This window comes from Schistocerca piceifrons, chromosome 8, assembly GCF_021461385.2.
Source record: "Schistocerca piceifrons isolate TAMUIC-IGC-003096 chromosome 8, iqSchPice1.1, whole genome shotgun sequence".
Taxonomy (NCBI): Eukaryota; Metazoa; Arthropoda; class Insecta; order Orthoptera; family Acrididae; genus Schistocerca; species Schistocerca piceifrons.
Window position 1 is genome coordinate 114846980 of NC_060145.1, and position 19226 is coordinate 114866205.

The window sequence follows — 19226 nt, forward strand, 5'->3', positions numbered from 1 at the left end:
TCCTTTTCCTTTTTCATAATTTTGCCTTCACGTACATCTCCGTCGTATTGACCCTCTATATACTTCTTCCACATATCTGCTTTCCCTTCTTTGCTTAGGACTTGTTTCCATCTGAGCTTTTGATATTCGTACAAAAGGTTCTCTTTTCTCCAAAGGTCTCTTTAATTTTCTGTGGGCAGTGTCTATGTTATACCTAGTGATATATACTTTTACGTCCACACATTTGTCGTCTAGCCATTCCTGCTTAGTCATTTTGCGCTTCCTGTCGATCTCATTTTTGTGGTGTTTGTATCCCTTTCGCCTGCTTCATTTATGACATTTTTGTATTTTCTCTTTTAATCGATTAAATTCAGTATTTCCTGTGTTACCCCAGGATTTATACTAGACCTGGTCATTTTACCTACTTGATCTTCTGCTGCCTTCACTATTTCATCTGTCAAAGCTATCCATTCTTCTACTGCGTCCCATCTCCTTAAATTGCTGCCTTTTTGCAGTTTCTTCAGTTTTAATCTGCAGTTCATAACCAAAAACTAAGAAGCCTAATACCAGTTTTCATAAAACATATCATCACCTGTTTCAACCCCTCTCTCACCGGGAAACAAAATACCAATTTTCATAGGTCAGATTGCAAAGTTGCCTTAATAGCGACATATTTTGAAAGAACCTTTCGTCCCTATTTCTCCCCTTAGGGGTGGAATTTCGAAAAATCCCTTCTCAAACATCTCTTACAGTGTAAGATAAACAACCTGTGAAAATTTCAAGTTTCTATCCTTAGTAGTTTTGACTGGGCGGTGATGAGTCAGTGAGTGTGTCAGTCGGGACATAGCCTTTGAGACTGTGACTTCTACTCGAGATGCCCACTACGCTCACTGATGCTCTTTGGTTCTTCAGAGCCCGCGCTGATATTCCGTGAAGCACACTTTCTCGCAGAGTTTCTCGGCTCTAGTGGATGTGATGGTGGGCGGCATCTTAATAAACTGAGCGTCAAACTTCCCAGATGTTATTGCGATGGACACCTTATTTACGCAGTCCTAGAAATTTGACTTTTGCGCCACGATACTCATCGCAGGATAATTCACTTCACGATTATGTTAGAGACATTGCTCGGCGGCGTTGATTTGCTTCGTTGATCTAGTCGGGTCATCACAGATGTTCCTTACATACCTTCTCTGCTGCTGTACAGGCTGCCCCATTTTGAGGCGTGTCACATATACATGGAACCCGATATCGAGCTTTAGCAGACTTAGATCATCTTTAACATAGCAAACATCTTTATTTACAGGAGCGAAATTCAGTGGATGCAGTACCTTCGGCTAATTTTATTTCACAGATTGAAGTGCTTCAAAAATATCGTTTTCATCACGTTACCTGATCACTGACTTTGTTTGTAACTATGATATTATGCAATGAAACAAGCAACTTAAAAATTATATCCTGAGACGCAACTCTAATCCTATATTGTAGCAAATTTTACTCAAAAACCGTTCATAGCTGCACAAACAATTTAATCAGATTGAACCTTCAAACTAACCTATTCGTTGTACTTGTGACTGTGGTTGAGAAACGACGCGCACGTCTTGGTCCTCTTCATGACCGTAACAGTAGCAGTTAGTATTTCCGACCGGCAGGGCAATGTGCTGTAGCTCTGGAGAACAACAATCCTTAAACAGTGTTCACTGGGCTTCAGAGAAAAATGAGATCAGTTCTCCTCTTAGTGTCGGGGGAAAAAAGAGACAGAATGTCCAGTGCGGTGGGTCCGCAGTGTTTTTCAGATGTGACTTAAACGGTGCCTTGTAAAGAAACGCCGCTCTGAGTTAATTGGCTGGAATTAACGGAGCTCCTGCGGCAGCATGGGACGTTCACACAGTCCAAGCGTTACAGCATTGATTTATAAGTACGGATATGGTAGCCAGTCTTTTTTTCTTTGTGTGTTTGCGATAACGTACAGCGCACGTGTGTATTAACCGCCCTAGCTACCGTACGGTCAGAGATGAATGGGTGATAGATATCGGCTCCCGAATTAACTCCGTAACAGCCGGAAGTGCGTCACACGTACGTCGTCGTCATTAAGTAAGAACGTCAGTGTACAGAATTTAATACACAGAATATTCAGTGACGGAAATCTCGCTGCAGTTAGTAAAAGTTTCTGTTTTGTTTCTGAAGGAATATACATTGGCATTGCGGATTTCTAAACAAGTACTACTAGCGGAAAGTAGAACTGAATACATTTTGTGTCCTCCAAGGGAAACAGCGATCATAAAGCGGTTACTGCATCGATGATTACCGCCTAAATAGAAATATAAAAAAAAGGTAGGAAGATTTTTCTGTTTAGCAAAAGTGACAAAAAGCAGATTTCAGAGTACTTGACGGCTCAACACAAAAGTTTTGTCTCAAGTACAGATAGTGTTGAGGATCTATGGACAAAGTTCAAAACCATCGTACAATATGTATTGGATGAGTACGTGCCAAGCAAGATCGTAAGAGATGGAAAAGAGCCACCGCGGTACAACAACCTAGTTATAAAACTGCTGCAGAAGCAAAGGGAACATCACAGCAAACATAAACATAGCCAAAGCCTTGCAGACAAACAAAAATTACACGAAGCGAAATGTAGTGTGAGGATGGCTACGCGAGAGGCGTCCAATGAATTCTAAAGTAAAGTTCTATGTACTGACTTGGTAGGTAATCCTAAGATATTTTGGTCTTATGTCAAAGCGGTAGGTGGATCAAAAAAAAAAAAAAAAAAATGCCCAGACACTCAGTGACCAAAATGGTACTGAAACAGAGGATGACAGACTAAAGGCCGAAATACTAAATATCTTTTTCCAAAGCTGTTTCACAGAGGAAGACTGCACTGTAGTTCCTTCTCTAGATTTTCGCACAGATGACAGAATTGTAGGTATCGAAATAGATGACAGAGGGATAGAAAAACAATTAAAATCGCTCAAAAGAGGAAAGGTCGCCGGACCTGATGGGATACTAGTTCGATTTTACACAGAGTACGTGAAGGAACTTGCCCCCCTTCTTGCAGCGGTGTACCGTAGGTCTCTAGAAGAGCGTGGCGTTCCAAAGGATCGGAAAAGGGCACAGGTCATCCCCGTTTTCAAGAAGGGACGTCGAATACATGTGCAGAACTATAGACCTATATCTCTAACGTCGATCAGTTGTAGAAGTTTGGAACACGTATTATGTTTGAGCATAATGACTTTTCTGGAGACTAGAAATCTACTCTGTAGGAATCAGCATGGGTTTCGAAAAAGACGATCGTGTGAAACCCAGCTCGCGCTATTCGTCCACGAGACTCAGAGGGCCATGGACACGGGTTCCCAGGTAGATGCCGTGTTAATTGACTTCCGCAAGGCGTTTGATACAGTTCCCCACAATCTTTTAATAAACAACGTAAGAGCGTATGGACTATAAGACCAACTGCGTGATTGGATTGAAGAGTTCCTAGATAACAGAACGCAGCGTGTCATTCTCAATGGAGAGAGGTCTTCCGAAGTAAGTGTGATTTCAGGTGTGCCGCAGGGGAGTGTTGTAGGACCGTTGCTATTCACAATATACATAAATGACCTTGTGGATAACATCGGAAGTTCACTGAGGCTTTTTGCGGATGATGCTGTAATACATCGAGAGGTTGTAACAATGGAAAATTGTACTGAAATGCAGGAGAATCTGCAACGAATTGACGCATAGTGCAGAGAATGGCAACTGAATCTCAATGTAGACAAGTGTAATGTGCTGCGAATACATAGAAAGAAAGATCCTTTATCATTTAGCTAAAATATAGTAGGTCAGTAACTGGAAGCAGTTAATTCCGTAAATTATCTGGGAGTAGGCATTAGGAGTGATTTAAAATGGAATGAACATATAAAATTAATCATTGGAAGAATCCTAAGGAAACGCAGTCCGAAAACAAAGGAAGTAGGTTACAGTACACTTGTTCGCCTATTGGTTGAATACCGCTCACCGGTGTGTGATCCGTACCATATAGGGTTGGTAGAAGAGAGAGAGAGAGAGAGAGAGAGAGAGAGAGAGAGAGAGAGAGAGAGAAGATCCAACGGAGAGCAGCGCGCTTCTTTACAGGATCATTTAGTAATCGCGAAAGCGTTATGGAGGTGACAGATAAACTCCAGTGGAAGACTCTGCAAGAGAGACGCTCAGTAGCTCGGTACGGGCTTTTGTTGAAGTTTCGAGGACATAGCTTCACCGAGGAGTCAAGCAGTATATTACTCCCTGTTACGTATATGTCGTGAAGAGAACATGAGGATAAAATTAATCTCACACGGAGGCATATCGACAATCTTTCTTTCCACGAACAATACGAGACTAGAATAGAAGGGAGAACCGATAGAGGTACTCAAAGTACCCTCCACCAAACACCGTCAGGTGGCTTGCGGAGTATGTATGTAGATGTAGATGTAAGCATTAGCTATATCTAGCGACAATGGCACATATTTACGTACCACAAATAGTCAAACGATTTTGGATGATCTACTGAACACGGAGCGGAAGATGCAGTCATGAGCAACTGGATTAGAGACAGTCACTCTAATTCGTCGAAATAGATCTCTATGCCACAAAATAGACTTCTGCAATTTGACGAAATGGCACAAGACAGTACTTTGTAAGGGACGCTATCCGATCAAAACTATCCAGACACCTATTGCTGGGCGCCAACACTGGGTGTGTCAATCGTTTGCCTTTATGACGGGTGAACTATACTGGGGCACTTTCAGTGAGGTGTCCTAAGTAATGATGTCGGGCGTTGCGTTGGGAGTGTTTTTGTCCACAAATCATGGCTTCATAGTTGCTGCTTTATGACTGGGTGCATTTTCACACCGATACAATAATTTCGCAAGCGTTCCTCTACTCAAAGCAGTACACAATGCTGTGGTATGTGTTTATATTCTTCCGCATTTGGCGTTTTTTGTACATGCAACAAACGATCACACCCTAAATACGAAAAGCACCACATACCGTAGCATCGCCTACTCGCAGTACAAATGGCGGCGCGTGGCATTCTCCAGGTATTCGCCAAACTCAAACCGTTACATCGGATTTCCACGTGGAATAGCGTGAGTCACCATAGCAAATCATTCGTTTCCAGTCATTCTCTGTGCAGTGTCGACGCTCTGTACGCCACCCAAGCGTCGCTTAGCATTGACTGTAGAAGTATGTTGCTTATGAGGAGCTGCTCGACCATTCTGTGCCATTCTTTTCAACTCCCTGCGGACAGTAACTGTGCTAGACAGACGCTTGTAGCAATTTGGAACTCGCGAGGGGTTCCTGCCGCTGAAGTTATTCGATTCTTTATAATCGTACTCAGCAATGCTCGACCGTTCCTACCTGCCAGTACATGATGTCTGCCTAGGCTTTCTTTAGTTGTTGATGTTCCTTCGCGTTTCCACTTGACAATCACATAACCAACAGCCGATAAGTGCAGCTTTAGAAGGGTTGAAATGTCTCTGATTTACAGGGTTCGTTCAAAACGTAATGCAACGCATTTTAATTCTGAAAGCTGGTTGGCTTTTTTATTCAGGATTCAATACAGTATATTAATCACGACTATTTTGGCTACAAAACCCTGTTTTTCAACATAATCTCCGTTCATTGCCACGTTACTCGGAGAGCCTGTGTGCCCATATGGTACTACTCTACTGGTCGACGTCGGAGCCAACATCTTGCTGCAGCTTTAATCTTCCCGTCATCCACTTACTGCTCCCCGCGGAGTGCGTCCTTCATTGGACCATGCTGATGGAAGATGGGAGTTTCGGACTATGCGGTGGATGAGAAAGAACAGTCCAATGATGTTTCATGAGCTCTTCTCGGGTGCACAGACTTGTTTGAACCCTGTGTTGTCATGGCGAAGGAGAAGTTTGTGGCGACGAAAGTGCTGAAGTCATTTCTTCGGTTTACTGAGGTTAGCACAATAAACTTCATTCGGAGTCCCAGAGGACCGTCGCCATGATTTTATCAGTTAAGGGTGCGACTTTGAACTCTTTCTTCGGAGGAGACGTGAGGTGGCGCCACTCCATGGGTTGCTGTTTTGTTTCAGCGACTTTACTGCGAGGTGAAAATTGCCTCGCCCAACGTCTCACCGTGCTTTTGTTCACTGACAGGTCTCCGTAAACATTCTGCAAGCACCTATGAATATCTGCGACGTTATCAGTATCCCGCTCAAAGAAGATAACCTCTGACCTCTCTGCTGCGAACGTATCTCCGTTACATTTTGAAGGCTACATACAGCGCCACCACCTATCGGAACTTAATGATGCTATAGGGGCTGAAGCGGGAATATTCCGTGATGTCCCAAACCATATTCTACATTTTTTTCAACCGAAACAGGCCGAGAAAAAACATGCGTTGCATTATTTTTTGAACGTACCTCGTATTTGATATTAAGGTGACACGCAGTCACTTGTCCACGTTCGAAAAAGTTGAGCTTTCCTGACCGAGTCACTATGCTGTCACAACTTCTCTAATGAGAACACAGTACACCCCCACCTCCTTTTATAATGGCGGGTCCGCCTCTCGTGTCATCTAGCGATCCACTCTGCATTGCGTAGGGGCGTCCAGATACTTTTATCACATAGTACATACCTCTATGCCACGCAAGAGGTGTCTATGATATGTCTGTATTGTAGAAGACATGATGAAGTATGCTGCTTTACTATTCATGATCACCACTGTGATAGTTCTTTCTGCAGTAACACCAGACTAATATCTAACTGAGGTTATGGTTTCTTTGCACAGCTATATTTCCTTGTGGATCGGTGTCTCTGAACTCTTCTCCTTTTGTGGCGGCGCTCTGGGAGCCAAGAGGCGACTTTAATTCCTTCTCATTCACTCTTTCTGTTTAATAGCTTTCAAGGAATACAGTAATATTATTTGTGGTATGACAATGAAGTGGTTGTTACCGAAATTTAACTTCACTGAAATTTTATATGTAAACTGGGACTTGCTTTAACTTGTGAAAAATATTCATTGAAATTACAAGCATGGTTGGAGAAGCATTTCTTTTTAGCATAATTTTATTGTGTTTTTTGGTTTCTGACGTGTGATTAATTTTCCAAAGCATACTGTATATTACAATGTTAATTTTACGTCACTCTGGTATATAGTTATACTGTTCAGCTTATATATATGTATATAAAGAAATTGTTAATCTCATTTTCTAATTCCAAAAAAAGGCAGTCTTTTTTCTATTGTTCCTGTTTAGATAAAAGAAACGCAGTAGAGCACCTGACGACAAAAAAGAAGGTTCGCTCACGCTAAGTCAAAAAAGAATGGCGCAGTGGCCAGCGCACCTGTAAAAAATAAAGAAATCAATAAATAAAAATGTGCTCACGGTGTTGGACTGCAAAGCGGGTGGGCAGTATTGAAAGTTCCCTCGTGCGTGGTTTTTTTTCCGAGGTTCACTACATGGAAATTTGTACCTGTGTCGAAAAAGGAAAGCAAAAAAAATAAGAGGCAAAGACACCTGCCTAGTAAACACGAGACCTGGGTTCGATTCCCGGCCTTGGTACAAATTTTCACTAGCCGCTTCAGTCGTTGTACATAAAATCGTATTGGACAAATTGTGTAAGCGGCGGTTAATAATTCTATCAACAGTGCACCTGTCTTACTTGTTTGATCTTTTGTGACCAAGTCCTGTTCCTAATCCATTACATACGAAAACATTTCGACACCTTTCTTGCATTAACAGCGGCAGATTTGCCCCAGGTGGCCAATATTGTAACTATTTTTTTTGAGCGTAAATGTGTTCCACATTAACGCAACCTAACCTAAACACCATACGATAGTTAGAGCTCTCGCCGGACCTCCGTGAGTAGCTGCATTTATTTGCAACCACTCGGCGCAGCAGCGCAACCTGCAGGCTAGGCTAGCTTCGTCACTTTCAGACGTGCGTTTCTCGCGGTATTTCCGTGGATTTGTCCGACCCCTGTAGACTCCCCGTGTGACGTGCGAGACCTGACGTCGGCGCTTTCCGCAGGCGAGGAGCCGCGGCCTCCGCGCATCACGGAGCACCCCAGCGACGCGCTGGTGTCGCGCAACGAGCCGCTGACGCTCAACTGCCGCGCCGACGGCCGCCCGCCGCCTTCCGTGTCGTGGCTCAAGGACGGGGCGCCGCTGGCGCTGGACGGCTCCCAGCAGCACCGCGTGCTGCTGCCCGCCGGCTCGCTGCTCTTCCTGCGCGTGCGCAAGGAGGCCGACGCCGGCGTCTACCGCTGCGTCGCCAGGAACGCCGCCGGCGTCGCCTACTCGCGCAACGCCACGCTCTCCGTCGCCTGTGAGTACCCGCGCGCACTCTGCAGTGCATGCACTGTCTTCACTTCTAGATGTCCCAGGAGCAGTGGTCGACACTCAGCGATATGATAGAAACGATTATTTCGAGCAGAAAACTTCACGTGTCCATCATAAGCGCTATTCCGACATAGAACACATTTACTACACACTGAGACAAAAGTAGCTGCATAGTAATATTCCCAGATGGCGCTAGTATCGCGTACATAAGGTACACTATCATCAGTCAGAGCATTATGACCACCGACCTACTCTCCGTAGAAACCAGTCAAGACGATCAGTTGATCGTGCTGACTGCGTGTAGAATGAGGAAGGCTTATGGTCTATCTGAATTTGATCAGTGGCAGAATTTGATGGCCCGGAGGCTCGGCACGGGAATTTCGGAAACTGCATGATTTGTGGGGTGTTCCAGGAGAGCTGTGGTGAGTGTCGTCAACACGTGATGAAATCAAGATGGTGCCACGTCCAGACGTCCTGGGGTTCAACGACCACCCCTCATTACAGGTGTCTGACGTCTCAGACTGAGCAGATTGGTAAAACAGGACAGGCAGCGAACTGCGTCGGAACTGATACTAGACTTTAAGGCTGGTCAGAGTGCAAGTTTGTCTCAACACAGAATGGATCGAACACTCCAGACGACCTACGCATGTGCTAATGTTAAGACTACGGTATCGACAACTACGACTGAAACAGGCACGTGACAATCGGCACTGGACGTTGGCGCAGTGGCAGAGCATTGCTTGGTATGACGAATCCCGATACTTTCTTCGTTATGCCGATGGGAGGGCGCGAATCCTTCACCTTCCCGGGGAACAGCTTCTCGATACCCATACTACGGGACAGAGACAAACTGGAGGCGGATCCATTATGCTCTAGGGAACACTCGCGTGGGCGTCTTTGGGTCCAGTGGAGTTCGTGTAAAGCACCATGACGGCAAGGAATGTCGTACACTAGTTACAGACCACATACACACCTTCATGACAATCATGTTTTCTGACAGCAGCGGCATTTTTCAACGAGACAATGCGCCATGTCACAAGGGCAGCAGTGTTGGACGAACACAGTGGCGAGTTCCAGTTGGTGTGCAGGATCTCCCAGCCCGCCCGATCTGAAACCGATTGAACACATCTGGGATGTGATTGAATGTGGCGCCAGACTCATCGCCCCCTTCTCAGTATTTACGGGAGTTAGGTGTTTCTGTGAGTAGATTTGATGCCAGTTCGCTCCAACGACCTACGAAGGCCTCATTGCTTCCATGTCACGGTGCGTCGCCGCTGCTATCTGTGGCGAAGTAGGACATACCGGCTAAGGTACATGGTCATAATGTTCTGGCTGATAGCGTAAGAAGTCAGTTGTCCTTACGTTAGTTAGTTAAAGTTTGCTAGTTATTTAGCAGACAGCTGTGTTCCCACTGCGCTCTAGAGAGTTGGATGTGGGAGCTAGAGGACGCGTTGTTTACGTGCGTGGCCGAGGCAGTTGCCGTTACAGTTCAGGATTCGGCCAATCGTCGTCAGGCGGGCTATCAACCGTCCGCGGCAACATCGGTCGCTCAGACTACGACGACACTGCAAATACTACCGGATACGTAAGGACTACTCATTCGGAAGCCTGTGAAGAACAAGACGTGGATGTTATTCAACTTGCGAACGACTCCAAGAGAAACAGAGAAGCCACCACAACGAGCGATGTTTCCCAAATCACCGGTTTCGGTGAAGGGGGATTTGTCTTACCGCCGAAGAAAAGACAAACTCGGCTTACTAACGCGAGAGCGGCGTCTACGCCGCCTGAGCTGCCGTTTTCAAACTCTTCCGCAGCAACAAGACCAACAGCAACATCAACAGCTTCAGCAACAACTAGCGCAACAGAAGGAAAAGCTTCCTCCTATCGTGCTGCAGTACAAGAAGCAATTTTTTTTTTTTTTTTTTTTTTATTGGTCATCAGTCTACTGACTGGTTTGATGCGGCCCGCCACGAATTCTTTTCCTGTGCTAACCTATTCGTCTCAGAGTAGCACTTGCAACCTACGTCCTCAATTATTTGCTTGACGTATTCCAATCTCTGTCTTCCACTATAGTTTTTGCCCTCTACAGCTCCCTCTAGTACCATGGAAGTCATTCCCTCATCTCTTAGCAGATATCCCATCATCCTGTCCCTTCTCCTTATCAGTGTTTTCCACATATTCCTTTCCTCTCCGATTCTGCGTAGAACCTCCTCATTCCTTACCTTATCAGGCCACCTAATTTTCAACATTCGTCTATAGCACCACATCTCAAATGCTTCGATCCTCTTCTGTTCCGGTTTTCCCACAGTCCATGTTTCACTACCATACAATGCTGTACTCCAGACGTACATCCTCAGAAATTTCTTCCTCAAATCACGGCCGGTATTTGATATTAGTAGACTTCTCTTGGCCAGAAATGCCTTTTTTGCCATTGCGAGTCTGCTTTTGATGTCCTCCTTGCTCCGTCCGTCATTGGTTATTCTGCTGCCTAGGTAGCAGAATTCCTTAACTTCATTGACTTCGTGACCATCAATCCTGATATTAAGTTTCTCGCTGTTCTCATTTCTACTACTTCTCATTACCTTCGTCTTTCTCCGATTTACTCTCAAACCATACTGTGTACTCATTAGAATGTTCATTCCGTTCAGCAGATCATTCAATTCTTCTTCACTTTCACTCAGGATAGCAATGTCATCAGCGAATCGTATCATTGATATCCTTGCACCTTGTATTTTAATTCCACTCCTGAACCTTTTTTTTATTTCCATCATTACTTCCTCGATGTACAGATTGAAGAGTAGGGGTGAAAGGCTACAGCCTTGTCTTACACCCTTCTTAATACGAGCACTTCGTTCTTGACCGTCCACTCTTACTATTCCCTCTTGGTCGTTGTACATATTGTATATGACCCGTCTCTCCCTATAGCTTACCCCTACCTTTTTCAGAATCTCGAACAGCTTGCACCATTTTATATTGTCGAACGCTTTTTCCATGTCGACAAATCCTATGAAAGTGTCTTGATTTTTCTTTAGCCTTGCTTCCATAATTAGCCGTAACGTCAGAATTGCCTCTTTCGTCCCTTTACTTTTCCTAAAGCCAAACTGATCGTCACCTAGTGCATTCTCAATTTTCTTTTCCATTCTTCTGTATATTATTCTTGTAAGAAGCTGCAATGCATGAGCTGTTAAGCTGGTTGTGCGATAATTGTCGCACTTGTCAGATCTTGCCGCCTTCGGAATTGTGTGGATGATGCTTTTCCGAAGTCAGATGGTATATCGCCAGACTCATATATTCTACACACCAACGTGAATAGTCGTTTTGTTGCCACTTCCTCCAATGATTTTAGAAATTCTGATGGAATGTTATCTATCCCTTCTGCCTTATTTGACAGTAAGTCCTCCAAAGCTCTTTTAAATTCCGATTCTAATACTGGATCCCCTATCTCTTCTAAATCGACTACTGTTTCTTCTTCTATCACATCAGACAAATCTTCACCCTCATAGAGGCTTTCAGTGTATTCTTTCCACCTATCTGCTCTCTCCTCTGCATTTAACAGTGGAATCCCCTTGCACTCTTAATGTTACCACCGTTGCTTTTAATGTCACCAAAGGTTGTTTTGACTTTCCTGTACGCTGAGTCTGTCCTTCCGACAATCATGTCTTTTTCGATGTCTTCACATTTTTTCTGCAGCCATTTCGTCTTAGCTTCCCTGCACTTCCTAATTATTTCATTCCTCAGCGACTTGTATTTCTGTATTCCTGATTTTCCCGGAACATGTTTGTACTTCCTCCTTTCATCAATCAACTGAAGTATTTCTTCTGTTACCCATGGTTTCTTCGCAGCTACCGTCTTTGTACCTATGTTTTCCTTCCCAACTTCTGTGATGGCCCTTTTTAGAGATGTCCATTCCTCTTCAACTGTACTGCCTACTGCGCTATTCCTTATTGCTGTATCTATAGCGTTAGAGAACTTCAAACGTATCTCGTCATTCCTTAGTACTTCCGTATCCGACTTCTTTGCGTATTGATTCTTCCTGACTAATGTCTTGAACTTCAGCCTACTCTTCATCACTACTATATTGTGATCTGAGTCTACATCTGCTCCTGGGTACGCCTTACAATCCAGTATCTGATTTCGGAATCTCTGTCTGACCATGATGTAATGTAATTGAAATCTTCCCGTATCTCCCGGCCTTTTCCAAGTATATCTCCTTCTCTTGTGATTCTTGAACAGGGTATTCGCTATTTCTACCTGAAACTTGTTACAGAACTCAATTAGTCTTTCTCCTCTTCCATTCCTAGTCCCAAGCCCATATTCTCCTGTAACCTTTTCTTCTACTCCTTCCCCTACAACTGCATTCCAGTCGCCCATGACTATTACATTTTCGTCCCCCTTTACATATTGCATTACCCTTTCAATATCCTCATACACTTTCTCTATCAGTTCATCTTCAGCTTGCTACGTCGGCATGTATACCTGAACTATCGTTGTCGGTGTTGGTCTGCTGTCGATTCTGATTAGAACAACCCGGTCACTGAACTGTTCACAGTAACACACCCTCTGCCCTACCTTCCTATTCATAACGAATCCTGCACCTGTTATACCATTTTCTGCTGCTGTTGATATTACCCGATACTCATCTGACCAGAAATCCTTCCTTCCACTTCACTTCACTGACCCCTTCTATATCTAGATTGAGCCTTTGCATTTCCCTATTCAGATTTTCTAGTTTCCCTATCACGTTCAATCTTCTGACATTCCACGCCCCGACTCGTAGAACGTTATCCTTTCGTTGATTATTCAATATTTTTCTCATGGTAACCTCCCCCTTGGCAGTCCCCTCCCGGAGATCCGAATGGGGGAGTATTCCGGAATCTTTTGCCAATGGAGAGATCATCATGACACTTCTTCAAATACAGGCCACATGTCCTGTCGATACACGTTACGTGTCTTTAATGCAGTGGTTTCCATTGCCTTCTGCATCCTCATGTCGTTGATCATTGCTGATTCTTCCGTCTTTAGGGGCAATTTCCCACCCCTAGGACAAGAGAGTGCCCTGAACCTCTATCCGCTCCTCCGCCCTCTTTGACAAGGCTGTTGGCAGAATGAGGCCGACTTCTTATGCCGGAAGTCTTCGGCCGCCAATGCTGACTATTTATCAAAATTTAGGCAGTGGTGGGGATCGAACCAGGGACCGAAGACGTTTTGATTATGAATCAAAGACGCTACCCCTAGACCACGGGTAAAAGAAGCAATATAAGCTCTTAAATAACTGGCTGAAGGGGAACTTTGCGGGATCTTTCACCGCTAAGCAGGCTGGAGGTGACAAACCAAAGCTCACGCTGCAGAGTAGAGACGATTATGTGAAAGTTATGGAGTGTCTAGGCGCTGAGGGTATTCCCAACTGTACATTTCCGTCGGTAAAACCGAAATGGGTGAAGGCGGTTATCAAACGCATTCCTCGGACTGTACCTCACGAAAACGTTACAGCAGTACTACATGAAATGTGATTCACTGTCATTAAGGTTGACTGGCCCAAGATTCCCGGTACAGGAAAGATTTCATTGAAGAGAGGTGTCATATTATCTGGTAGTGAGCAGCACCGCGAAATATTACAAATGGAGCGGTTTCATGAGTTCGATGTCACTATTGAGAAACTGCCCTCAAGTACGGGACCCATACAGTGTCAAGGTTTGTATCACATGGCACGTCCGTGCACAGTGCCGCCTCGATGAGTTAAGTGCTGCCAAGGACACGACAGGGGCAAATGGCCCTTCAAGTGAGAGTCACTGTCGGTCTGCTGCCTCTGTCAAGGTAATCAAACAGCCAGCTACAGGGACTGCGTCCAGCACTAGAAAGTTCCAAGATGGCGAGCTTGACTCCTGCCACTCCGCACCCAGGAAGCAGCTCAGAAGATGTCATAGATCTCGACCCACCAACCAAAGCTCGTTTCGCCTAGCAGCGCCAGAAAAACGAAGGAACACGGCCGCGACCCCTCATTAATGGAGCGACGATCTGCGAAAATCGGACAGAGCTCCACAGCAGCAGAAGTAGTCTGTGGGATATCTCCGGACCAGCAGACGAAACCTCTCTACCAGTCAACGCTCCCAGGAAGTACTCAGGCCTTCTGACGACACTACAAATATTGCTGTATTGATTCATCAGCTGAAATAGGCTGTGACTGAACTCAAGGGAACGCTGGCCGCTGTGCCAGCACTCATTATCTCGGCTCTTCAAGAAGTCGTCAGAGGACTCTTCCATATTACCAGCGACACTACTCAGACGTCATGCCCAGCATTATGCACATTCCGAGTATCCACTTCGCAACTTGGATTGCTGCAAGGAACCTCTACAAATTGAAGCAGTTTGAACTTTTCCTGCGCATAATGAATGTTGATATTTGTATGGGCAGTGAGACTAACATGAAGCCAGAATTAAGGGCCAATACTGCTAACTATACGTGCTACCATATAGATCGCCTTACCGCAGGTAGAGAGGCGGCCATCTATATACGGAATCCAGTCCGCCACTATGTAGCTCACCACTTGCAGCTCCACACTGTGAAATCCGCCTCTCTTCAGGTGGAAAGCAGCCTCGGAGTCGTGACATTTATGGCCGTCTACAGACAACCCAGAGGACACATCCCAGAAGGGTACACTGTCAATATCGTCTGGCACAGGGAAAAGCAAATTGTTGTTGACGACCTCAGTGCCAAATATGATAAACTGCAGTCGTCGTATCCTATACCACATAGCTGACTGTTTCCAAGCCTGGGTCCGAGCTCCTGACAAACCCACGAGTTATCCCAAGAATGACATCCAGCCGGATGTTCTGGATCTCCGCATATCAGAGGGCATTCCGGGAGTCGTCACAACTGAAGCCGTCCATGCACTCTCCTCGAACCACACCTCAGTTATTCTCTCTGCCACGAGGCAAGCTTATGCCCACTGCCAGCCACTTTAGTACTGGCAAGACTCATGGAAGCGATAATCGTCCCAGTCTACATCATAGTCTCACAATACATGCGTTACTAGCCAAAGCCGATGATGATGAGGCCACTACCTACATCACAATGGCCATTACGGAAGCCATTACTCTATCCATGTCTCAGGCGCCCACAATGAATGCAGGAAGCCGCCCTAAAGATCTCCTGCGGGAGATACTTGTTCTTGTACGAGAAAAGAGCCGCTTGACCAAAGAGTGGCGTCTCATGAAAGAACGTGACGTTAAGATGCCGGTCATTCTTTTTCAGCGGCACATTAAGGCGGCCCTCATAGAATATCGTAATAAACGTGTGGCACATAAGTTTTCATCGATCCCACAGACAACTGGCCTTTGGGACCCAGTCCGAACATTCACGAAGAAGTGTTGCTAGACACCTCCGCTAGTGACTCACAACGGGCATGCCCACACACCAAATGTCAAAGGCAATGCCATCGCTGATGTCTTCGAGCGCAACTTCACACCCGTGAAGGAGCCCATAAGTCCATATCCAGATGGTTTAAGACAGACTTCAGGTGTATATCGCAGCGGACGGTGAGGGGGCAGAAGCCCAAGACCAGGAAACAGTGAACAACAAGTCTGGCGGACATTTCAATCTCTTCCTCGCTGGAAGACTTCCAGACTCGACCTCATCACTGCTCCAATCCTCCGAGAATTACCACCGACAGCCATCGTGCAAGTCACCCACTGGTTCAGTGCTATACTCTCCCACACTTGCTATACTGTCCGTTGGATTTGGAAGAAAGCAGTCGTTGCTGTGCCCAAACCGGGAAAGAATCATGCAGAACTAACCAGCTATCGGCCTATCAGCCACCTCTCAACCCCCAAGAAAGCATCTGAGGTTGTACTGCTATCCCAACTAACAGGACGCCTCACTACTGAAATAATATTGCCACATGAAAAATTTGGGTTTCGTGAAGGCCACTGCAACCCTCTCCAGCTCTTACAAGTGGCCGAGCACATCATGCAGACTTAGAACAACAGGGGGATCTGTAAAATGATTCTCCTCGTTGAATCACGAGCTTTTGTGGAATACCAGTTGGAGCTAGATGCATAGGAAACTCCATTTCGGAAATCGTCAGCTAACTACATATTCCGAGATCCACAGTGTCAAGAGTGTGTGGAGACTACCAAATTTCAAGCATTACCTCTCAATATAGGCAACGGAGTGGCCAGCAGCCTTCACTTAACGATCGACAACAGCAGCGATTGCGTAGAGTTGTCAGTGTTAAAAGACTGCGAGAAATAACCGTAGAAATCAATGTGAGGTGTACGACGAACGTATCCGCTAGGACAGCGCGGTGAAATTAGGCGTTAATGGGCTATGGCAGCATACGACCGGTGCGAATGCCTTTGCTAACGGCTCGACATCGGCACCATTGCCTCTCTTGGACTCGTGACCATATCGGTTGGACCTTAGACGACTGGAAAACCGTGGCCTGATCAGATGAATCCTGATTTCATTTGGTAAGAGCTGGCGGTAGGGTTGGAGTGTCACACAGACTTCACGAAGCCATGGAACCCAGTTGTCAACAAGGCACTGTGCAAGCTGGTGGTGGCCCTGTAATGGTGTCGGCTGTGTTTACATGGAATGGACTGGGCCTCTGGTCCAGCTGAGACGAGCATTGACTAGAAATGTTTATGTTCGGCTACCTGGAGACCATTTGCAGCCGTTCATGCACTTAATGTACATAAATAACGATGAAATTTTCATGGATGAAAAAGCACCATGTCACAGGGCCAAAATTATTCGCGATTGGTTTGAAAAAGTTTCTGGACAATTCGAGACAATGATTTTGCCATTAATACCGCCCGAAATGAACCCCACCGAACGTTTATGTGAGATAATCTAGAGGGCAGTTCGAGCACAAAATATGGACGGCTATAGAGGCAGCATGGCCCAGTATTTCTGCAAGGGACTTCCAACGACTTGTTGTGCCCATGCCATGTCCAGCTGCTGCACTACTCCGAGGAAGATGAGGTCCGACACTATACGAGGAGATATCCCATGAGTTTTCTCACCTCAGTGTAGATTGTTATTTATTTTGTGTATTATTCAGTGCATTATCATTTTGTACAACAGACCACAGTGGTGTAGAGGAAGTCGAGACCAACAATATGATACAGGACACTTGTGAAGTGCGTGTGTGTGAAGTTGGGAAACTATCACAAATCTGCCTACAGAAACTACCTAACTACAGTGCACGTGCGTCGCTCCAGAGTTTGAATATTCGCTCGCTCTCTTCGCGCAAACTGTTAGTTCTAGAGAAAAAAATTAATAGGTCTTTTTAGTAGAAAATTTAATGTAGTTTAATTTTATACTGAGTCAAGTTTTCGCTAGAGGCCGCGGTATATGAGTTATTAAAAAAAGAAAAAAACGTAGAAAAGTGATATTAAATGGGTTCTATCTCGGAATGTCCATGTGATTTTTATTTTTTGTTATTAATTAATTAATTTATTAATTTCTTTTTGCTTCAAATGAGCTTTCATGTCAGACTAGTGAATCCTGTGACACTGAATAGTTTGCAGGTCAAAAGAGCAAAATAAGAGTTCTTTTCGTGGCTGCTTCCTGTGTCTACGTCTACGGCACGATTCTCACTGCGGCGATACCATATGCGATGCGACACAGGTCGCACGACACGCTGCTTTCTAATGCGACACTCATGTTTCCGCTGGAGCGATACATATACGATAAGATACGCGATGCCTGCCAGCAGATTAGAATGATAAGGCGTTCGCATAGTACTTCGTTGTGGTGAGGTTTCCCTTTAGCTCCGTACCTAACATGGCCATGTCTTAATATAGAATGATACGAAAAGAATTTTCAATTTTTGACACAGCACATATGACTTGAAATTTCTCTCCCCGTTTTTTGTGTGACCAGTTACGTGAAGCAATGAGCACTCCGCGTTGCACTGGGTGATACAAAAGATATATTTACGGTGTTGGCTCGCTGTTGTCATAGATCGAACCACTTAAGTCGCTTTCACTACATTTCTATGATCATCCCAAATCTGGTTGCTTCTGCTTGTATCGCGTGTCGAATCACGTATCGTATCGCATGTCGTACGGCGCAGGTACAAAGAGGATGCAAAAACTGATTAAAAGTGATCACTCTTTTGTACGTGCCGCAGGTTTATAGTGAAAATGTAGCGATAAAATAAAAACCAAAGTTTCGTGTTAATGTGTAGTTTAATTATCAATGCCTTAATGCAGTGGTTACACGGAATAGTATAATGGTTACAGAATAGATAAATCACAAATTTGGATGACACTCGTCCTTTTATGTGCGATGGTCAGGTACGTATTCGCTTTAATCCGTTTTTTCGTTTCTTTTTCGACTCTTCCATAGCTCTCGCGTTCGCTCATTACTGGACTGGCGTTCAGGATTCCTTTCGAAGTGAGTTTTCCTGTGACACGCTTTTTCTATAGTTTCAAGCATGCTGACGAGTACTACGATATCATGTCTTTCATTATTCTGTAGTTTTCAGTTTAATACAGATTTTCACCTACATTTCCGCGAATACTTATATTGTCTCATTTTGGGTCTCAGTAGTGTTCCGTAAGCTCTTCGCAATGACACCTGACCCAATTTCCTATCTATATGCCTTTCCACGCTATACCAATTTGCACTGTCCAGTCACATTAATGCGACCATCTGTCAAATCCCTTAATAACCACGTTTAGCAGCGCGGACCGCTGCGAGACGTGTAGGAAGAGTATCAATGACTTTCTGTAAGGTACCGACAGCGGCGTGGAGCCACGCTGACTCCAGTGTCGCAGCCAACTGCGCTAGGTCTATTGGTTGAGGATCCATGGCGCAAAGTGTCCGATCGAGGTGTTGCCATAGATTCTCCATTGGGATTATATTCGTGGAGTCTAGTGGCCAGAGGAGAACAGTAAACTTAACCTGGTGC

General features: G+C 45.0%; 1 protein-coding gene across 1 annotated transcript in view; it reads left to right on the plus strand.

Moving 5' to 3' along the window:
* The window catches only part of LOC124712110 (roundabout homolog 2-like), a 190251-nt gene that overhangs the window by 110605 nt on the left and 60420 nt on the right, over window positions 1-19226 (plus strand). Inside the window, exon 2 of the mRNA XM_047242407.1 lies at window positions 7997-8293. Coding sequence (XP_047098363.1) covers window positions 7997-8293 — 297 coding nt within the window. The remainder of the gene's footprint in view (window positions 1-7996; window positions 8294-19226) is intronic.